Genomic DNA, 23,723 nt, shown 5'->3' with positions numbered 1-23,723 from the left:
CATAGGATTATTAGGTTGAGGCATAATTACCGCTCATTTTGAGTGAGCTATCACCATCGCACCATTGGATGCTAATTGTAGTAATAAGAGCGATCCCTACGCAACTCAAACCTACGCCACAGACCATTTAGTATTTTTTGAGATTGAAGAGTGACTGGAGGATCGAACAGGTGATCAAGAGGGACTCCAAACCACTTGGAAGCAAGCTTTAACCAAGTCACTTAACCATCTTGACGGAAGCTTCTCCCTTGTATACATTTAGCAAAACAAGTTCTATCCCAAGTGCCGGAGACTCCAAGTGTTAAAACTTGGCATATGTGGACATTTAAGAGCCAAAAATTTCAAAAGGTATATTTAAGTGTCAAAATCGAAGAAGAAAAGAATACTTAGGTGCTAATAGCAAGAATTTCAAACAAAACTATCGATATGGCCTTTTCTAGTGAAATTTTTTTTTAACATGGAAATTCTTTAAAAAAAATTATCCATGTGGCGCCGACGTGGCTAGATAAGCCTAAAACGACATTGTTTTGCCCACAAATTTAATTTTTTAATATAAATATTAATTAAATTAAATTTAAAAACTAAATTAGAAAAAGAAGGGAGGTAGCAATTAGCAAGGACCTCCAAAGTCCTTGTCATCACCGCCCCACCATCGCCGGAAAGGGTTGATGACAATGGGGTGAGGGTCGGTGGGGTCACTAGGCCTCGATCGGTGAATGGCAAGCCTGGCCGATTGTTGACGAGGGCCTAAATGCTACCCCCCAACCCTTTTCAAATTTATTTTTAATTTTATTTAATCAATATTTATATTGAAAATCAAATTTGAGGGCAAAATGACATTATTTTGCATATTAATTGCTGAGTAGACAACTCCGATAAGTCAAGTAGACCACATTTATTTTTAAAATAATGTCACATTGGAATTTTGACTATTTTCGTTGAAGTTGGCACTTTATGGCCTGTTTAGCAACTCATCAAACAGTGCTTGTTCTTGTTATTTTGTTCCAAGAGTAGATTTGGAACAAAAATGCAATTGGTAAATTTTTTGTTTCTAGGAACAAATTTCTATTTTTTTTTTGTTCTTGGAAGTAGATTTGAAACAGAATTGAGGATAAAAAAAAAATTTGATTATTGTCCACAGGAACAATTCTAGAATCAAGTACTTATTTTTCTCTTTTTCTTTTTCTTTTTTCTTGTTCTTCTTCCATTTTTCTTCTTCTTCATTTGTTGCCACCACTGCGGTTGTCATCCACCGCCCACCACCGCTAGTCACCGGCAACTGGTATGGTGAGCTCGTTAAAGGCAAGCCTCGCCACCAGCGAGGCTCGCCTGATCAAGTGAGGCTCACCCTGCCTTGAGGAGGCACGGCTAGCCCCTCCAAGGCTCGATCGACGATGGCTGGCCTTGCTGAGGGCTGGCGACACTCCGATGAGGTCGCTGGCCCTCGTTTGACTGGTCGCTGACGGGTCTGCCGATGATTGGCCACTTGAAGAAGAAGAATAGGAGAAAGAAAAGGAAAAAAGAAAATAAGAAAAAAGCAATAAAATTATTTAAAAATTAAAAAAAAATGATTTAGAGTAGAAAATTTGAGCACGATACCAAATGCAATTCTATTTTGGGAATTGAAATTTTGGACAGTTACTAAACGATTTAAAATGCTTAAAAATTATTCCCAAGAACATAATCACAAAAAATCATTTTTAATTATAAATTGTTCCTGAAAATATAAGCATTACCAAACACGCCCTTAGTATCTAATTTTCGAAAAAGTGATATTTTTGTGTACCTTTTGAAAGTTTTAGCTTTTAAATATCCATCTGTATGAAGTTTTGAGCTCGTTAAAGGCAAGCCTCGCCACCAGCGAGGCTCGCCTGATCAGGTGAGGCTCACCCTGCCTTGAGGAGGCACGGCTAGCCCCTCCAAGGCTTGATCGACGATGGCTGGCCTTGCTGAGAGCTGGCGACACTCCGATGAGGTCGCTGGCCCTCGTTTGACCGGTCGCTGACGGGTCTGCCGATGATTGGCCACTTGAAGAAGAAGAATAGGAGAAAGAAAAGGAAAAAAGAAAACAAGAAAAAAGCAATAAAATTATTTAAAAATTAAAACAAAATGATTTAGAGTAGAAAATTTGAGCACGATACCAAACACAATTCTATTTCGGGAATTGAAATTTTGGATAGTTACTAAACGGTTTAAAATGCTTAAAAATTATTCTCAAGAACAGAATCACAAAAAATCATTTTTAATTAGAAATTGTTCCTGAAAATATAAGCATTACCAAACACGCCCTTAGTGTCTAATTTTCAAAAAAAATGATATTTTTGTGTACCTTTTGAAAGTTTTAGCTTTTAAATATCCATCTGTATGAAGTTTTTGCACTTATTATATACTTTTGCCATTGAATCTCTCTCTTTTGGTTACAAGGGGAGCTCCATTTAAATAACACACCAAATTGGTCCCCTACATAGTCTTGATTGTTTGTCTTTATTTCCTTTCTTTTTTGTGGCTTTTTAATGTGTACCTTCTGTTTTGACCGATTTCTATGCACCCGATTTTTTTATGGGTTCTCTTTTTTTTTTTAATTCAAGTCACTGAGATTTTGGATGGCCCGTCCAAAATATATATATATATATATATATATATATATATATATATATATTTTTAAAAGAAAAAACGAAACCACCCAAAAGTTAAGTCGTGAGCCGATTGATTGGCCTCCCTCTAGACAACACTTGCCCCACGTTCCTGCATGACAAGCCAACACACCTTATCAAAATGCTCCCAAAAAAATAAAAATAAATAAAAGAACAAAAGGAAATAATAAAGAAGAAGATGGAGAAGAAGATGGAGCCAACACACATACACACAAACTCATCACAAGAGAACAAAACGAACTGGGATTCTCTCACGGCAAAATTATACTATACAGGCATAATTTTGTCCTATCTTGAGAAGAATCCGTCCCATGTGAAGCAGACCCATTCTTTAGAATACTTCAAAATCAATGACCAATTCATCAAATCATCACCAATTTAATAACCCCCACAGAGAATTAAAAAATCTACAAAATAGCTCAGAACCATGACTTAAGAGGGTCTCACGAACATGCCTGCTGACGAATGCCCGGCAATTTAAAAAAATCAATTCGGATTAAACCCAACTAAAATACCCTCCAGAAAAATAATAATTGCAATAGTATACACTTAAATCGATGAAATGATAAGCCCCCCAGTCTGTCCCGATGACACAAGAGTGTCGATTCGCACGCGGGACACTTGGCCAGGCATCCCACGGCTCTCGACGTGAGCCGCCCACCGGCATCGCCACCGGTCACGCCCATCGTGGCCGTCGCACTCGATCTCGCATGGACGGCGGGGATCGGCTTTGCCACCTGCTCGTGTCCCTTTTGTCCATGAACACATCATGGTCCTGCATAGTTTAATCCGCGTTCCGTCTGCTTTACATTAAGCTGCAAGTCAAAGCAAAGGTCCAAGGCTTCCGGGGCGATTACAATCCGTGCCACATTCTAAAATTCTTACGTTTGCGTTCAGTTGAATGCGCTCGATCTAATGCATATAAAAGTATGACATTATCTTTTCGTTTCGGTAAAACGTCATCGAAAAAGCAGCGCGGTAGAAGCGGATAGACATGAGCCGCAAGCTCGCGAAGGTGCGCCCGGAGCGTACGTTGCACGGAACTCGCGGGGAAGAACATACCTGGAATAGAGGCTAACTTTGCTGTGTGAAAGGGAGCGCGGCCCGCCTTAATATGATCGTCATATGTAGAAAGACTAATGTATTTATTAAAGGAAAAATTACCTAGAAAGTTTTAAATTTATTGCAATTATACCAATTCAGTTCTAAATTTATAGATCTAATAGTGGCAAGCCTCGTTAGGGGCGGGCAAGGCTCACCGGCCCTTGCCTCTAGCTGGTCACCGAGGTCCGGTGATCAGCTAGAGAAAGAAAAATAATGGAAGGAAAAAAGGAGAGAGAAAAAAATAAAAAAAAATTCATAAAAACTATTCAAATTTATTAACAATTATCTATGTCGGTGCTAATAGCACTATGTAAGATGACTGGTGTCCACGTTTATGTTAGTCGGCCAAAATTGATCAAATAGACTGAATTAGTATATATATAAAAGGTTTATGACTCAATTAGGAAAAAAATATTTATGATTGAGTTGACACATTTACGATAGATTTAGGGATTTTTTTTTTTTTTGGTAATTCTCCTTAATTCTTAATTATGGGTAGATATGGGCAAGGATTCAAGGCACAATAGTATGGCTCCCCCGTTGGTCATGTCTAGTTCAAAGTGTGCCCCAAATGCTTATCGTATGTTATCCTATGTTACCTTATATTTGAGCTATCCGCCTAGAGTTATGACATTGGTTATAATCTCCTAGAGTTAGGACGTTGGTTTAAAGAAATTAGTGTCACGAGACCATTACATCATAATGGCGTGGTGATACGAAATTATCAAATAATTCAAATATTGAAGGCACACAGCTATATAATGCCTCAATTTATGTTTAATTTGCAATGGAGAGATACGCCAAAAAAGATTATGATCCCGTAAAATAAAATTAATTTCCTCTGACTTAGGTCCTCTAATTGGGCAAAAGGCATTATCTAGCCCAACCATATGATGGCCGTGCGCATTGGATCGCCCTGGCCGATCGCCTTCAGTAAAGATAACTAAAAACACTAAAGAGGGATTCTCAAGACATTTAGAAAGATGAAAAGAAAAGAAAAAAGAACCATTTTAAGATTATTATTTATATTAGTTCAAAAAAAAAGATTATTATTTATAACAATAGTTTGCAGCCGAAGCATTTTAATATTATGAAATAGAGCAACTTTGATTATCTAGTTTTAAAAGTATATTTAGTTACTCGTGAAAGGCGTACCGATTGCTAAGGCACATGTTAAGCATATTCGAACCACTGACATCCATCATCGGGCAAATCTTCATCTCTCCCCTCAATCTATCTAAGTAACGAACGGGCAGAGATCTTTGAGTTCCGAACCTTGCTCCCTTCGCCGTCATATAAATTTTTATTAATTAACATATTTAAATGAAAGATAAAAGGTACATTGCATCCCTATAATTTTCTTCCTCCAACATGGAAAGAACAGCTAGACTCAATGAAGGGACATTAATGGAGGCACAGAAAAATCAAACAATTTGCACGAGCTTGCTTGATTGGCCATGGGGGTGAAACAGCACATGAATCTACCGCAACTTCAGCCGATCCTTTGGATGGAGCCCCCTTATTCTTGAGAGGAATTAAAGAGAGAATAACTAGCGGGGTTCTTTATGAATTTTTTATATGATTAAAAGGGTTTTTCTAATAATTAATTTCGTTCCCACCAACCCACAAATTGCCCCTACTTGTCCTAGACACAGGACCATAAAATGGGGTGCTCATGACCTGCAATCTAATGTTGTATCGACTAAGGAAGATCCTTCCTAGGGACCCCCATCCTATTTAAGGATTATGGAAATTAGACCATATGAAATTGGTTTTCATTGAGAAGATGAAAGACACATAGGGAACTGCCATGACCATGAGGATAGATTAACATGATTTGAGATTTGGGTCCGGATAAAAATTAGGCATTGGACTCTGTGCAAAAAGCATGGTGGTCCTCCAATTTGCTTCAAATGAGAACTTATAATTACTTTATAGAATGTAAAAATATTTATAAAAAAAAAAGAGAGAAGAAATCGGCCTTTATTTGGGGAATCGTTTTGGAGATCCCATGGCGCTTTGAGTAGATTCCAAGTTGAGAAAGAAACTAATGTTATCCATGGCCTGCTTTTGACCTAGCATCTTCATTTGTCGTAAGCATTACATAAGACTAATATCAACAGAGATAGTAGATATATATGTAATTTAATAATATGTGAGGGGATTTTCTTGATTAAGTGCATCGAGACGACACTTGTTAAGCAACCAAATAAGAAAATATTATTATTTTCAAGACTGAATGTTCTTGTAATATATATAATTGGTATTCTTTAGTAAGTACATTTAACAAGTGCACGAAGGACACTCATTCATAAAATTCTACGTAGAAACAACCCTTGTTATGTCATCTTCTTCTAGTTGATGATTTTTATATTTTATACCATTTGTTGAAGTTGTTCCGTTCTGACTAATATGATGAAATTTTCAATTTTCCATTCTTGTCAATTTCAAATTAATAGTGTTTACTATCATAATTCTCTTGATAACTTTTATCGATACAAGTGTAGAATCAATCCTTAGTGTTTCTACCTTAACCATTGACATTTTATTTTGATCAATATAGTTTTAAGCTACTGATAAAGAAAAATTAGCTTTTGCGAAAAGAAAAAAGAAGTACGAGCAAGTCCTCAACTTGTCGTCCATTGGTTTCCAACACCAGAAACCGTAATATGTCTTATACGTGACCCTTTTCAAATGCCAAGTGACCACACACTTGAGAGCCACATAGGGTTTTCCGCGCCAACAATTCATAGACGGTGATTTGAGGACCTGATTGTAGATCATTTATTTTTATTTTTTTGAAAAAAGATTCAATTGATCTAAATAAAAAGTAAGAACTCAATTAACCTTCAGTCAAAACATTAAAAGGATTGATTCTAAATTTATCGCAGAACTCTTTTTATCATGTGCATATTTCGTCAATATTCTGTCGATGTATCTTGTAACAATTTTGTAGACTGGATTAATAGGATGAACCGAGTGGTCTTAAAGTTACCAATATAGATGGAAGACTCTCCCAAGGCAAAGAGTCTTTTAGAATAGTCTTGAGGAAAATGTCATATCCACGAAAGTTAGGTATTATTCATCTATCAAGGACGAGTTCAGCAGCCCCCGGAAGTACCACGAACAAGTCAACATTGGCATTCTCCCCACACCCTCACGTTTCCCTCCATCATTTTCTCCGATGGATTCCTCAACGTTAATTTCAAAAAACCAATTGTATGTTCACTCCTCGCTACAATTATTGTATATTTATTGTCCTGGGTCCCCTAAATCAGAAGAAAGAAAAAGCAATTAGTGACGTGATGCTAGCCCGACATTTATTAGAGAGGACGCATAAGATAGAGATGGCGGCACTAAGATTAGGATTGACAATGTTGCACCAATCCTTTTGCACCACACGAGATAAAACATGAATTACAAAAAGAAAAATGCAAATATGACACAATACAACGAACCCAACTTTGCATATTAGCATGAACATATGTGTTTTTATCTTGAATTAATTATTAGGTGTGTACAATCAAAATTGAGATATTTTAAGCCAACATGAACTACAAACATGATTATGACATGCCAACATTGTTTGCTAACTCTAATTACAAGTGGGCATCTTGGTCTTTGATTTGGGTGAATTCCTTATAAAACCCGGTCTTTTAAATGTTCAAATACTTATTACTAATTTACTGGATGTAATCAGTATGATGCACCTGGTAATTTAGAACACATCGGTCTTTAGATGAAATGAGTTTCTTGTGACATTCCAAGGGTCGAGATGCATGGCAAGCAAAGGTTGTTGGCCCCGAAAGAATGGACCTATACCCAGCCGTAGACCCATATCCTATTTCCACATAATGCAATGTGAAATTCGCGTCACTTGTCAAGTAAATACCTAGGAAGAACCCAATTCTCATCTCAATAGGTAGGCTTGGGTGGGCCCTAGCATGTTAAGGTGGACAAGTTGTGCCCAAGATATTAATAGCTCACCCAAGCCCATCCAATTTGCCCTTTATGCCAACCTAGCTTGTTTGGGCCTCGGCCAATGTAACGGGCTGTCGATGAAACGATCAGGTCTAACCATTACCCTCTTCTGTATGATGCAATTCTACCACGACGAAGAGCCGTTGGATGTTGAGCAAAACAACCTCAAATTGACCTTGATAACGTTGGCTAGGGGTTTCTCTTAATAAAGCTCGACTTTGATCAAAGGTAGAGAAAGAAGGTGTACTTGTTGGGTTGCTTGACTGTCGTATAGAGGCATGATGGCTTAGGCTAAGGTATGCTCTGAAGAGAGAGGAAGGACAACTGTGAATGGAAGCCGTAGAAGTGGCGATCGACATTGATAAGGATAGTGATGGGAATAGACAACAATGACTTGTTGACATAGTAAAATGAGAGAGAGAGAGAGAGAGAGAGAGAGAGAGAGAGAGAGAGAGAGAGAGAGAGAGTCATAGACAACGATGACTCATTGGTATAGTAGAGAGAGAGAGAGAGAGAGAGAGAGAGAGAGAGAGAGAGAGAGAGAGAGAGAGCGAGAGAGAGAAAAGATTGTGATGGGAATAGACTTGTTGGTATAGTAGAGAGAGAGAAGATCGTGATGGGAATATACAACAATGACTTGTTGGTATAGTGGAGAGAGAGAGAGAAGCTTATATTGATGACAACAACGTCTTGTGGTATGGTAATATACACACGCCTACAATTTCAATAAAATGTCCGTCAATTTCATAACATAGATCTAAAATTACCTTACAAACTAGATTTTCTATTTTTGAGAAAGGCTTGTGCCAATGTGTTTTAGCTTATGAGATAGACAAGCTCTACGCAACAAAAGACCATTGACTACTTCTCAAGATGTCCCGATTTGAAAAAAGGTATGATGTAGATTGCCAAACTTGCTCCCACGTAGGATCGAGTTTATAAAATGAAACACGTTCTTCATTCTCTTATATTTTAATCCGAGTCATGATTTAATTTTGACGCTGCTACAACGAAAACAAGCGACAGGTTGGACCTCATGATGGGACAATACAATTGAAGTGGACGATCACCACTGGCGTCCAGCTTCCACCCTGATGAAATAGCACAGAATATACATGTCAATTCAAGCTAATCGACTTTGGTTGACTAAGAAAATAAAAAATCTTGTACGGTAGACCACGTTCGATGAAAAGATGTCACAATTTGACCACCCTCAAACTTAACTAAATCGAAAGAAAATAATTGTGATGAGCGAGGATTTCGAATGAATAAGATGAACGTGGAGGTGACTAAGTGCTTCTTTCCATGGTGTTGAGTGGTGTAGGTACATGTAATTTCTTCTCCAAGAATAAAAGATTTCAATGTCGAAAAGCTCGATAATATACCAAGGGAGAAAAGTGAGCTGACAAAGCAAAGCAAAGCGGATCTAGATTAGTTATAAAAAAAAATTTTAAAATTTTTTTTATGCGACATAACTAGTGTAAAAGAATGACGAAGAAAGAGACCATACATTGATGTACATTATAAATTCCCTCCCTTATTGCTGGCTTAATCCTATAATAGGATATGGATCATTTCCACTCATTCCAATAAAAAAGACCGGGCTTTGACATCTATGACTAAAAGGGTCCTCAAAATGGCAAGGATTATTAGCCTTGGTAAAACTAATAATGTTAATAAGCATGTGAAAATGCTAATTAAAATTCGATTCTCAAATAATCAGAGCTCTATTGCTCACATCAGCACAACAAGCTGCTAGAATTCTTGAGGAACGTAATCCATGCAATCTTGGCATGCGATCATCGACAAAAACCTTTTCAAGCAGTGATCTAATTACAACTTGTCCTGGAGAAATTTTCGTCCTGGTGATGGTTTGGAGTCAAAGCGAACGAAATCAAAAGATAATTTTGCAGAACTGCGATGAGGCGGTGTCAAGTACGGCGCCCTCGAAATCTCTAAGTGTGGGGAGTAACAGTCCCCAGTGGCGTCGACAATTTATCTGCCTGCGTGCATATCCTTAAGAAGGGTAAAAGGGGGTTCCTCATGGCATTCATCACTGTCCGTTCGAGTTCATAAGGTGACTTTTTTCCAACAAGGAATGTTAACTACAAGGGCAGATGCACTCAGAAACTTTTCGAATTTGGAATAAGGTATGCTCCAGGAGTGGCCAGATGCATTCAGGTTTAGTCCCGGCAAGTTAGAAACCAAAATAAATCCTATGTTCATTGACGGCAGTTGTGTGGACATGTTAATTGGTCTCCTGATTAAAATAAATCTTTTCAAATTCGTAGGATTCAACCAGTTCGAGAAGAGCAGGGTGCGGTGCACAAAATATTAAATCCGTAGTTGTTCATCGTTGTTGCATTAGCACGAGGATCTCCTAGTTCAAGTGAGAGGGCATACTGATATGCTCAGAATAGATGGAAGTACAGACAGGCACAGATACATAAACCTATCCCTTTCCTGCACCAAGTTAAGTGCTTCATGCTTCTTTTGTTCTGTTTCATTTGCTCCACTGATTGATTCACCAGCAAGATGATGTTTCGGATTACTGCGAGATCATCAGCATGGAAATGTTTTGGGCATGCCTGTTAAGCTTGCATTGAGTAATTATATAGACATGTGGGATTTTAGATTACGTGAGTCCAAGATGCTCATATTCAGATGCTGCTCGGTTGTTTGCTAAGTAAATCGAGGTCATTGGCGCAGTGTCGGAATCTGGGACAGTGCGAGAGAAAGGGGAGCTGGTGAATTTGTTAGAAATCCGAGGGAGGACGTTCAACCATAATAATTTGCTTAATTATCTGCCTGGGTTTATGCCATAATGCTTCACAATTGAAAGATGAAATGGCAAATTCAATTGATTTATTGAAACCAATTGACCACTCTGATTACAACAATCAAGGCCAGACTACTGAATCCAACGCATCAAAGGCCGATCGGTTTTATTCTCTTAGGTCTCTATCACATAACTATGGTCACTGCATCATCTCCGTACAGCTCAGTGAATCCTGCAAAATCAAAGTGTCCGCCCCAACATCAGTCATGTTCTTCATATATTCGGCGATGACAAGATTGGACTAGATCTGCATCAAGAATTTCAGGAGTCCATAGCCAAATTTTACAAAGGATCAAGTTCGCTTCTTTATGATCGAATCCCTGGAAACACATTGATGCAATTTCAGGGTCATACCAATGAGAGAAAGCAGGATCACTTACTTTTCACAGTTGACATTGGCTGAAACAGGGAACCCAACATTGAGGTGGCAAGCTGTAGGGATCTGTTTCAGGAACTTGTCCTGCAACCCCCGAATGGACTTGGTGCCGGCCTTCATGCACCGGCAAATGTCTTTCTTGTCGTTGACCGACCGGACACTCCGGGCGAGCTGCAGCAGGCCGCTGCAGCAAGCAGGAGGCACCGTCGGAGCCTTTCCAATGGCGAAAGTCACGCAAGGAGCTGCCTTGGCATTGACTGTGTTGCATGGGATGGTGGCCTCGGCCGAGATGAGAAGGGAAAAGAGGAACAAGGCCGAGAAAAACAGGCACTTCATAACTGAGAACTGTCAAGTGGAGAAGAGTTTTGAGGGTTCTTGTAAGGTTTTTACTTGTTTTTGGAAATGACTGGTGACGAGGCGTTCGGGTGTGTACTGGGAGATTTATACAGGCAAGAGTTGGCGTTTCATGGGAACTTGGGAATTCGTAATTTTGAGGTTTCCAAGGAGACGTGAGGCATAAATTCTGCAGGTTCTCACATTGAGGTTGATGAAGGTCGTGTCAATACCGTGGCAGGATCTTAGAATGCGGTCCTGTCTGGTCTATGAGAAATCCTGGTGGCACGCTTCTACAACCTGAACATGTTACCCGAAAGTGGTGGTACTATCCCAAAGTTGCTTTACAAAAACACTATTTTGCCAATCGTATTTTGTATATTTCTCCAAAGCCAATTAGAGAAAAGACCCTTGCATTTCTCTTAAGCCCATTTCCAAAGCCAAACTATAAGTCTATGAGCTATATATGCACCATCTTGTCATCATCCGCGAATCACAAAGAGCGAGCTACTTTCGTAGTCAGCCCAAAACAGAGCACACTGTTGGGTGATAACATAAAGCCTGTTGATGTGCAAGTGTAGAAGTGTTGGTAAAATGAAGTTTCATATTAAGTGAAAAGCTACTATCATGAAAAACTTCATATTGATATACCTATAACAAATTTATCTAAAATTATTTTTTTACCTTTAAAAACTCTAAACTAGTACATTTATGACATATTAATCATTCGTTAATTTTTGTTAAATTCTACCATTAAAATTTTAGGATAAATACCACTTAAAACCTCAAAAAGATACATCCATAACAAATGTATACCAAACTAATTTTTTGACCAATAAAAACTTCAAATTGGTATACCTTTAAAAAATTTACTAAAAATTGATACACTTGTAATAATTTTACTCTCTATTATTTTTTATTAAATTTTACCATTAAATTGCTAAATTGGATAATAAGTGACAATTGAGTGATGTAATGATTTGGGATTTTACCCTCCATTTGTTATAATTGTACTCGTTATATAGTTTTTTTGTGGTATTAATATAATTTAATGGAGCTTGGGATAAATTTGTCATAAATGTATCAGTTTAGAATTTTTGTGATCATTTAAGATAAATTTGTTATAAGTGTGTATGAATTTGGGATTTTTGTGATCAAAAAATTAGTTTTGGGTAAATTTGTTACAAGTGTTTAGTTTGGGGTTTTCATGATATTGGCCCTAAATTTTGTCATCAAATTACTAGTTAGATGATATGTGGCAATTAAGATGTTACTAGTTTGGGGTTTACTTTTCATTTACTAGTTTTTGATTTTTTGTGGTATTAATCCAATTTAATGAAAAATAATTGAAGGTAAATTTATTACAAACATATCAAGTAGATATTTTTGATTGAAAAAAATTAGTTTGAAGTAAATTTGTCACGAGTATATTGGTTTGGGAGTTTTTTATGATCAAAAAATTAATTTGGGATAACTTTATTATAAATGTACCAATTGGAGGCTTTACATTATATTAACTCTTAAGCAAATGATAAGGAATGAGCAGTTCTTCAACTAGATAACTCCGGATTCATTTGGTTTGATTTTTCTAGGAACATGGACTTGATTAAATATGTTGATAAGCTTAAATTCGGATCCTCTCTTGCAATTTCGCAAGGATGACTTAATGTCAAAGTAATAAATTGATTTTATACTCCCTATCAAAGAATAAACCAATTTATTATGCCTTTAACATCTATGACATATTATTATCCACTTTTTTAACCAAATATTACTTATATGCAAACAATTTCCTTCCATCTTGATCTTCAAGCATTATTTTGAGGGGACATTAACGAGGGTTCCTTTTAAACCAACCAAAAAAAAAAAAAAAAAAAGAGGTTCCTTCATCTTTAGAATCTATTTTCACATGTAAACCAAGTACATAATTAAGAACGAAACAGTGATTCTTTCGTTCAAGTGATGTACATCAACCAATTTACAATTAACGGCGTGTGTTTGTTTGAGTAAAAAAATAATCAAAATTTAATTTCTTGGACTTTTGCCCATTTGATTCGCCAAAAATATCTTGTCAATCGAAAACATTTTTTGGTCAACAAAAGTATTTATGCATGAAATTAGGATAGTAAATTCCTAAGTCTAAAGATGTGAAAACACTTTTTGGAATTACTCATCTTCATTTTTTTTAAATTTATTCTTTTAAAATTTTTCCTCCCCTCCGCTAGCTCCCAAGCCTCGGCAACGGTTGGTGACTAACTATAAGTGCGGACCGACAAGGCTTGACCTCGCTAGCTCGCCGGAGGCAAACAAGGCTCCACCTCGTCGGGATTTAGCGAGATGGAGCTTGCCCAAGGCTCGAGCTGGTGAGGCTCGAGCTCTGTAGATTCCGTTTAATTTTTGTGTGTTCGTAATTGAAGCACTTTGACAGAATTTCGATTAATTTTTCGACAAGTGCTGGCAGCGCAACCAGGTGGCACTTGCGTAGGCCAAGCGGACGGTGGTTTCACTTAGCACCGCCATATGGAACCATGTCAGCATATCGTCGAGGAATCGGTTGAATCCTGGCAAGGTTCATCAATTGCCAGAAAATTGAAAGTTTAGTTCGTTGTTCAGTGACTCGATTGCAAACGCAACAAAGTTCGAGGACATTCAGTGAAATTTATCCTTATTTCCTTTTCGTTCTAACATTTTACCTTATCTATCATACCATATCTTCCAAGGTTAGACCATGTCCAAACAATTAAGATAGCAGCCGTTGGAGAGCTCTGTTAAGTCTCTAGTTATATTATCGGCTATCTACCTATGATTTACAACCTCTGTTGCCCCAAATGATATTTGAAATTTTCGTTTTCTTTGGCTTCTTGAGAACTTAAAGAAAAATTAATCTAAGAATATACGATGAATGGGAAAAAAGGTTTTTTTAAGGAGAATATAAAGAAATAAACAGTGTCTTCCGACAAGTACATGGACTTGTGCCTACAGAAACATGAATGAAGGTGCGGGTATCTTCATTCATGTTTGAATGGTTGATTCAAATAAGTTGTTGGCAAGGTTCACCAACCTGTTTGACTTAGGTTAATCATGTCCTGTGCGCGAGTGAAAGCATTCAGTTGAGTTCCTCAGCCAGACTCTTAAGATTTGTCGTATAGAAATCCCTCCAGAATATAGAATATTCTTTAATGTACCTGATTCATAAATGACACTGCAATGGAGAGCACCAAACTTTACTCTTGAAATAAACAAGGTCTCTTCATCCAAAGAGTCATTTTTTGTTTATTGAGGGAGGGGAGGAAATGAAGACGTAAGGAGAGCAACACTAAGGGAGAATAATGCAACTAGAAAATCCATTACCACGGCAGTCAGTCTCATTGAAAAAGGAGGTAGCAATGCTGGATGAGGCAGAGCGCTGTAGCACCAAATGCCTCGGCAATTGACCTCAAGCAACTCCGTTGACTGAATTGTGAGGCATGGCAAGATTCCTGCTTCGCCCTCCCTCCATGCTGTATTGTATCAACCAGTCCATCAAATGCCATCAAACTAAATCCTCTCATTACTTGTCCTGGAAATCAGTGGATGCTCAAAGCCATCGGATCATGTGGTTTTTGGGATTAGAAGGAGCTTCAGGGTGACTGGATAAAGGCTTACTTTTTGACAGAATAATATTTCATCATGGTGAATTCTCAAGGGTGATGTATTGAGGATGATGTCGGAGTTATTGATTTTGGAAGAAGCAAAAGGACTCCCTTCCATTAAGTCATAGTTTCAAATGGAAAGGAAGAATTTACCAGGGATGAGATGTACAATTTTCAGAATAGAAATTAGAACTAAAATTGGAGATGAATAACTTATTTATGACTGTTTTACTGCAGAATATGACTTGACATCGTTGTGGCTATTATTCTTAAGTATGGGTTTCCTAATTCTAACATCTTTTATTCATCCTCAGTAGTTTGTTGGATCAAGATGATCTTCAAGCTACCAGGACTGTGGCTCTTCCTAGTTCTGGAAGTGTACCACAGCCTGTCAGTCCTGCAAAGTTCATTGAAAAACGAAAACTAAGTCAAGGACAGCTTAATTACCTACTAAAACGAAAGTTTCAAAGATTAAGTCAAAGCTTTTTACAAGTCTTTAGCCAAAGGAACTAGTAAAAGAACTTGATGAACTTCTGTAACTTCATCAAAGACATGATTCCAAAATTGGGGACTTGGAGGACTAAGATATATATTACGAAAGAGTTAAAGGACCTGATACATGCATGGAAGCATGCAGAGTTGTCCTTATACATGTTCAAACATCTCAAATTAATGATTCCTATCTCATTTCCCATCCAAGCAGAACTCAATTTTACCTCAATGCATTGTGTTTGTTAATATACTATATCTTGTATGATGGCAATCCAACTGTGATATACTCATCAAGCTTACAGTCATTTTGTGGGTATGCTGTGACGCCAGCACCCGCCTTTAAATGCTTAATACCTTCCAGCATCTTTTTCTCATAAAGTTCTTATGTTTTCTTATGATACTTTAAAGTGACCCCTATAAGTTTCATCAATTACTACCCAATTACAGCACTTGAATGTCAGGAAGGAAAATCCACAAGAAAACAAATCAAGATGGATCTTTTGAGTTGATTAGACCTATATAAACCATGGTGCTGGAGAAAAAATGGCTGGCAATTTAGAAAGGGAAATACTTGACCTGTTCTAGTCATAAGTTCTCAAAACGGGGGAACTAAGTTTGTTAAGAATATCAATGTGAATGCAATAAATAAACAAATTCTTCAAGATCAAAGTTGGTGGATACCATCTAAATCTTGTGTAGACACACCCAAAAGGCCCTTTTCTTTTTTCTTTTTTAAATTATTATATTCACACAAATTTCAGAACTTAAGATCATTGAATCAGAATTTGGATGATAAAAGCTCTACATCATCAAGGTTGTGGGGAAGCAGCTCTCGTGAGCCAGGATTCAAGCAAATGAAACCAAATCTAATCAGAGAAAGATAGATGAAAATACCCACAATTGAAAGTACCGTCAAACTCAATGCTCTTGAGTCAACCAACGACAGATAAGAGTTAAAACCCTACTTCTTATTATGCAATATATTAGTTTGTAGTGCAACAATACAATTGTCACAGCGACGACCACAGAGAGGGCATATTTCACAGACAGCACTTATCACTACAAGGTCTAGCAGAGAGTGAGAGTGAAGATAAAACTCTACGAGTGGTACCTGCCGGAAGGGTTTATGACATGAGCCCCCAACTTTGGTTAAGGACTTGATTTAAGTGTCAAGTCAGTTAAACCCAACCAGAGGTATGTTTTCCACTTCTTTCATCCACAGGCAGAATAATGAGAGACATTTCTTGTGCAGCTGCACCACAAGACTGCATCCCTCCAATATCAGAATTTGAAAAACTCTCTCAGTATGTGAAAAATAAGTCTCTTCGAGCTTCAGACTGAGGTGGCCAGATCTAATTGCTGCTAAAGCTTTATTCATCAAGCTGTCCTTCACACCAGGCTGAAATGTTTTTGAGATAATAAAATGGTCATCAGCTATCACGAGTAAACCTTTACAACAATAATCAAAGAGCAGATTGACAAAAGCATGAAAATATGACTTGCTTCTATAGTATCTAAGAGGTCAAAATGACAGAAAGGAAGACAAGTCGTCTGCCAATGTCAACAGAGAATAGCTGCATACCCAACTGTGCCTTTTGTTTTCCCATAGAGGTAATTCTGGAGAAGGCGATAGAGATCAGTTGACCACTGCATGTCTGCAAGACTGCATCTGATCTAATCATTATTTCCGCAGGACACTCATTTACTTGGGATAGAAATCAGTGCAATTCTGCATGGATGTCTGCAAGAATGCATCTGATCTAATCATCTCATGCTTCTTGGCCACTGGCCAGCTAAATCTTTGGAAAATGCCATTTGTCCAAGAACAGGTTACCTCATTCTGTTTTCAACAGGTTGCTACGCTTCAATTCTCTCTTGGACAACCTCAGGATTATAACCAAGGCAGGTTTGTATCTCGTGCTTAATATCAATCCAACTGTAGCCTGGATCTTTGGCAATCTGGTTATCATTCATTTGGTTTCTTACCGCCCTTGCTTCATCCCATCTTCCTAATGAACAGTAGATGTTGGCAAGAAGCAAATAAGGGGCTGAATTTTGTGGGTCCAGATGGAAAAGTTCATCAGCTGCTTTTTTTGCTAAACTCACATTAGCATGGACCCTGCAAGAACTAAGTATAACCTCCCACAAAACTGGATCATCTCTATATGGTATCTTATCTATGAGCACTTCCAATTCACTGAAGCACCCAGCTCGACCCAAACAATCAATTATGCAAACATAATGATCCAAAAGAGGTTCTACGCCATGGTCTTGCTGCATTGAATTTAATATACTGATTCCGGCATCAACGAGCCCACCATGACTACAGGCAGTTAAAACAGCAACAAACGTAACACTATCTGTTTTCACGCCCATACCAATCATATTTTCATAGAGGCAAACAGCTTCATGTCCAAAGCCGATCTGTGCATATCCATGTATCATCTCATTCCATGTAACAGTGTTTTTATAGGGCATCATCTCAAAAAACCTCCGAGCATCATCTATGTCACCATATTTACAATACATATGTACAAGAGCGCTTCCTACACATACATTATTTGCATATCCATCTTTAACTATTTGAGCATGCACCTGCCTCCCATAAACTGAAGAACGAAATTTGCTGCAACAACTCAACATAGTACCATAAGAAGATTCAGTAGGAAGCATCTCCATTTGCTGCATCTTATTAAATAATACAGCAGCTTCTATGTCCAGGGAATTAAGCACAAGACCCGCCATCATTGAGTTCCAGCAAACGATATCTAGTTTGGGTATTTTATGCAATATGAGCTTCGCTAGCTCTATCTTTCCACAATTTGAGTACATAGTGATGAGTCCACTGGTAACATATACATCTGCATTACCGGCAACCTTTAGTGAGGCTGCATGCACCTGTCTCCCATACTCCAAAACCTCAAGCGCTGCACATGAGCTAAGAATAGTTGCTAAAGATGTTCGATCGGGTCTCACACCTAGAAATTGCATCTTCTGGAAGTGCTTTATCACCTCAATGTGGCTCTCACTCTGAAAATACCCTGACAGCATGACATTCCAGGAACAAACTGTTGGAAACAACATCCCAGCAAAAACTTGACTAGCCATCTCAACATTCCCAGAATTTACACATGCCACAAGCGCATTTATAAAGGTGACTTCATTTGGTTGAAAACCGCAGCACTGCATTCTCTGCATATATCTTATGGCCTTGTCACTTTCAAATTTGTTCCCATACCCAGCAATCATCAGATTCCACGTAACCACACTAATCTCTGACAAATTTCTAAAAATCATCTCGGCGCTATCCATGTCTCCTTTCTTTGCATACATATGAATTATTGCATTGTTCAAATGAAGATCACTCCCATATCCAAGTTTAATCATGAGGGAATGCACTTGTTGGCCCTGAAGTATGCACGAATGCCCACCACCACAACCATCTAGGGAAGATTCATCATATCCCCCACTAGAACAAACACCCAAAACACTTGATAGGGAGATGGCATCAATATGCATCCCCTGTCTGCACATCAATCTAAACATCTCAACAGCCTCTGTGACTCTATCAGTTTGCGCTAGGCCATGCATCATTGCCGTAAAAGAAACCTCATTTGGATCAGGCAAATCTTGAAAAACCCGAATGGCATCTTCAATGCGCCCACACTTAGCGTACATACACAACAAAGCGTTACCGACATAAATATTCTTCTCCAGACCGATCTTCACAGCAAGCCCATGAATCCCCCTGCCAACCTCTACATCCAACAAAGCACTACAGGTCCTGAACACGCTGGCCAAAGTGAAACGGGTAGGCACAAAACCATCCCATCTCATCGAACGATAAGCCTCCACGGCCTCCCGTTCGAGCCCATGTCTGACCAAGGAGCTAATCACGTTGTTCCACGAGAAGCAGTTCCTCTCGGGCATTGCGTCGAACAGCCGGCGCGCGGACTGCAACTCTCCGGCCTTGCAGTAAGCACCCAGAATCGCGTTCCATGTGTAGACGTCCTTGCGGGGCGTGGCGTCGAACGCCGAGCGGGCGTCCCTCGTCGCGCCGCACGCGGCGTACAGCTCGACGAGGCGGTTGCAGAGGAAGGTGGCGTCGAGGAGGCCGAGGCGGAGGACGCGGGCGTGGAGGAGCTTGCCGGTCTGGTAGGACCTGGCGTCGATGCAGGATCGCAGGAGGCTCAGGAGATGGGCGTAGCTGCTGGTGCTCCGGAGCTGCATTATGCTGAAGCTGCGGGGATTTCCATGCTCTGTTTTCTTTTGGCTCACGGCAGATTTCTGTTGACGAAGATGTGCGGAAAAGAAAAGGTCCCGACCATCCTCGCAGTGTTCAAACGGAAGAGAGAAAATTCAACGGTCCTCTTCTTCTTTTTTATGACTCCGTTTATTTCGTAAAAATAAAGAATTCGAAAATCATATTTTTTTTTAATAATCGCTTATATTACTTATTAAAATAAACAAAAAAAATATTTTCATTACTAATAAAAATATTAAGATAGAAATTGTTGTCGATAATAAAGGCATTTTTTATTGATGAACTATTTTAAGTGATACAATTAGGAAAATAATTTCTAAATCATTCATAATCTATGAAACAAATGGAGCTAAATCACATCATTTTTTTTTTTGTGACAAAATCTTTTCTCTTATTCTCCATTTATTTTGTGAAAAATAAATAATTTGCAAAATATTTTTCTAAAAATGATTACATTGATTAAAATAATTAGTCAAGTATTGACAATAAAAATTAGTTAATGAAAAATCTATTTCATTACTGACAATAATATATATTTAAAAATTTTCATGTCCGATGAATATATTTTTATTTCATTAATTTTATAAGTAATACATGTGATTATTTTTCAAGAAATGCCCCCTTTAACATTAGCGGAATTTTTCTCTCTCGGCTATGAGAGTCTTCCTCTACCCTGTGGTAGTCTTCCCCCAAAACCCTAGATTCCCAATAGTCTTCTGATACCCAAAATACGACTAATCCCATTACAAAATCATGAAACCCATCACGTAAACCTTTGATTCCCCAACCCTACCGTCTCTTACTCTGGAAAAAAGAACAGTCTCGGGCAATGGAACAGTACTATCTTCGTCCTTCGGAAGGAGTCAATCACTGCTGGATGAAGCGAAGCTTTGACTAAAGAAAAGGTTGGATGCCGTCATCTCTCCAAGGATTTCTTCTGGGCTTTATGTTTTTTTGATATAGTGCAATGGCTTTCCACGCTGAATCGGAAAAAGTAACGAGATGTTAGTATCTGCCTTGATGTTAGTAGAATGGATCTTGCATTGTGTATTATAATCGGCAGAAAGTAAGGGAGGCAAGAGCGACATTCGTTTCCCTGTGTTGGACTCGTTTCTTCTTGTTCTGAGTTGGTTTTGCTTGCTTCTTGTTCTGAGTTGGTTTTGCTTGGAAAGCAATATGGACGAACCTGGGGAAATGGATAAAAGACTGGCTGTTCTGTGCAAAAGATTGGGTAATTTGAGGACTGAGGTTGATGCTCCTCCACGAGAAACTGTGATTTCTGAGGCGATACTGGATGAATGCCAACGTACAGTGTTTGGCAAGCTGTATTCGGGAGGAAACGTAAACTTTCAGGCTTTTATTACTACAATGAAGAAAGCTTGGAAGATAGATTCAGTTACCTTTGCACAACGTGAATCGGACATCCTGTCTTTTACCTTTGATTCTGTGATGGACAAAGAAAGAGTGTTAGCAAATAGTCCCTGGTCTTTTGCAAGCAATCTGTTGATCCTTAAACCATGGGAGCCTAATAAACCGGCGCAATGTTATAAGTTCACAAGCTGTGCGTTTTGGATTCAAATCCACGGCCTTCCTATGGAATGGTGTTCTGCAGAGGTGGTGTCCCATATAGCTAAAATCCTTGGAAATGTGAAGGAAGTAAAAGTGGAAAAGAAGGGTGTGGCTTCTCAAAAAGTGGGGAGAGCAAGAGTAGAGCTAAACCTGGATACACCTTTAAGTCCAGGGACATTATATAACCTAGGAGAAGGGAAAGTCTGGTTGGATTTCAAGTATGAGAGGTTACCTCGCTTTTGTTATTCCTGTGGAAGAATTGGTCATTTTGCAACAAATTGTGAAGAAACTCCTTTTGTTATAGACAGACATGAAGATAGGAGGATGCAAAGGTTTGGGCATTGGTTAAAAGCAGAGGCAAAGGAGACCAGTCCATTTTGGCAACTCTTTTATGGAGATCGGGTGGATGAAGAGGAGGAGATTCAAACAGAAAGTAATAATCCAGAACTAAGCACTCAACTAGTCATTTATACTGGCGAGCAAACAGAGAGAAATTTTACAGCTCCACCTCAAGTACAGAACAGGGCAGAAGAAAATCTTACTATACCTGAACACCAAGTGGATCAACACCAGGACAAAGGGAAGGGCATTATGAACATTGACGAGCCAGAACAGCAGCTTTTGCCGGCTAACAAAACATCGTCCTCGACAAAAAAAGAAGTTTCAAAAAAGGAGAGCAGAATTTTAAAAAGTTCCCCAGCAAAGAAATTAAAAAGGTACACCCCATATAACTCTATCCCTTTAGAGTTGGCGGATTTAGATGAAACCAAACTGCAGGATACTCCTATTAGTCTGTCGGAAGGTACAATGGGATGGGCTTTGGTGGCTAGCCCGAATAAGCCACCGGCTTACAAATGAGGATAATATGTTGGAATTGTCAGGGGTTGGGCACACCACTGGCAGTTCAAAATCTGAGAGCCATTGTGGCTCAAGAAAGGCCCGACTTGATTATGTTATTAGAAACAAAAAACAAAGAAAATGTGATCTTTCGTGTAAGGAGACAGCTGAAATTTAAAAACAGCATGGTGGTGAACCCGATAGGCATTGCAGGGGGTATGGCGGTACTATGGAATGATGAAGTTGAAATCGATGTGGAATCTAGTTCACAGGAAATGATAAACTTCATATGTGAAGATCATGAAAGCCGAATTAAAATGCGAGTTACATGTGTGCATGCTCCAAATCTCTTTCGGGATAGATTAAAATTATGGGATGAGTTGAGACAAACCAGTTTTTCAAATAGACTTCCATGGGTTTGTTTGGGAGATTTCAATGAAGTATTGTACTATTGGGAGAAGTTTGGAAGGAGGATGGCAGAAAATTATAGAATGCAGACCTTCCAAAATTGCTTAAATGACTGCTCGTTAATGGAAATTGATTGTAAAGGGTGTGCTTTTACCTGGTCAAATAATAGAGCAGGGGCTGATTTGGTTAAGGAGAAACTGGATCGGGTTTTCTGTTCCTTAGATTGGAGGCTATCATTCCCAGAAGCAGAAGCGTATGCCCTCCCGACTGTTGGGTCGACCATAGTCCTCTATTACTGATAAGTAAAGCTCAACCTGCAAAGAAGAGAAGAGAGTTCCACTTTGAGGCTTTCGGACCGAAGATGAAGAGTGCAAGGAAACTGTTAAACAAGCATGGCACTCTCCAACTCATTATGCAGCAAGTTTGAGAGACAAATTAATGGCGGTAAAACAGGCGTTGCAGGAATGGAGCAAAAAAAAGTTCCCAAATAGCCAAAGTCGTATAAAAGTCCTAAAAAGAGCTTCAATCCTTAACAAACAGCACAGTTTTGAACCAAGGAGAAAATACGATGAAACTCTTGAAAGAAGAAATTGAACTCTTGTGGAGGCGAGAAGAGATGTTTTTGGGATTAAGATCCAGGATTAATTGGCTTCGATGGGGAGATAAAAACACGAGATATTTTCATGCAGCAACTATTCAAAGGCGACACAAGAACAAAATAACTATGCTGAAGAATACATCGGAGCAGTGGGTAAGGGACACGCAGCAACTTCAGCACCTCATCATATCTTTTTTCAAAGATTTATACACCTCGGGAGGCCCAAGGAATTGCCAACCAGTATTAGATCAATGCCCAACACTAATTGGAGATGATATTAATGCATGTCTAGTGGCGGAAGTATCCTTAGAAGAAGTACATAATGCTGTTTTTCAACTTGGTGCTCAGAAGGCTCCTGGTCCAGATGGTTTAAATGGCATTTTCTATCAACATCATTGGGATATCATCAGTAAAGGTGTTTTTGAGGAGGTTAGGGGCTTTTTTCGCTCGGGAATCTTAGAACCAGCACTAAATAGGACACATATAACCCTAATTCCCAAGATACCTCATCTAGAACGAATTGACCAATATCGCCCTATTAGCCTTTGCAACTTCTCATATAAAATAATATCGAAGGTTTTGGCAAATAGACTTAAACTTTGGCTGCCTATGCTGATTTCAGGGGAACAAAGTGCT

At 38.7% G+C, this 23,723-nt stretch overlaps 2 protein-coding genes across 4 annotated transcripts; both read right to left on the bottom strand.

The window, feature by feature from the left end:
- Positions 1-10,672: 10,672 nt before the first annotated feature.
- On the bottom strand, positions 10,673-11,338 carry LOC104425599 (non-specific lipid-transfer protein D, cotyledon-specific isoform). The gene is made up of 2 exons (XM_010038333.3): positions 10,959-11,338; positions 10,673-10,750 (listed from the first exon to the last, which is right to left on the bottom strand). The coding sequence occupies exons 1-2, from the start codon at positions 11,288-11,290 to the stop codon at positions 10,741-10,743; spliced, it is 342 nt and encodes a 113-aa protein (XP_010036635.2). The 5' UTR covers positions 11,291-11,338; the 3' UTR covers positions 10,673-10,740.
- Positions 11,339-14,293: 2,955 nt separating this feature from the next.
- LOC104425600 (pentatricopeptide repeat-containing protein At4g20770) lies at positions 14,294-19,741 on the bottom strand. Of its 3 annotated transcripts, none has more exons than XM_039312347.1 (4): positions 16,994-19,741; positions 16,523-16,810; positions 14,639-15,316; positions 14,294-14,489 (listed from the first exon to the last, which is right to left on the bottom strand). In XM_039312347.1, exon 1 carries the CDS (start codon positions 19,639-19,641, stop codon positions 17,269-17,271), a length of 2,373 nt encoding a protein of 790 aa, XP_039168281.1. In that variant the 5' UTR covers positions 19,642-19,741; the 3' UTR covers positions 14,294-14,489; positions 14,639-15,316; positions 16,523-16,810; positions 16,994-17,268. The 3 variants fall into 3 exon arrangements, with proteins under 3 accessions (XP_039168281.1, XP_039168282.1, XP_018720236.2); XM_039312348.1 differs by lacking the exon at positions 14,294-14,489 and having other exon boundaries at positions 14,496-14,846; positions 14,933-15,316; XM_018864691.2 differs by lacking the exon at positions 14,294-14,489 and having other exon boundaries at positions 14,496-15,316.
- Positions 19,742-23,723: the final 3,982 nt, after the last annotated feature.

This window comes from Eucalyptus grandis, chromosome 5, assembly GCF_016545825.1.
Source record: "Eucalyptus grandis isolate ANBG69807.140 chromosome 5, ASM1654582v1, whole genome shotgun sequence".
Lineage (NCBI taxonomy): Eukaryota > Viridiplantae > Streptophyta > Magnoliopsida > Myrtales > Myrtaceae > Eucalyptus > Eucalyptus grandis.
This window is presented reverse-complemented; position numbering and strand designations above follow the sequence as displayed.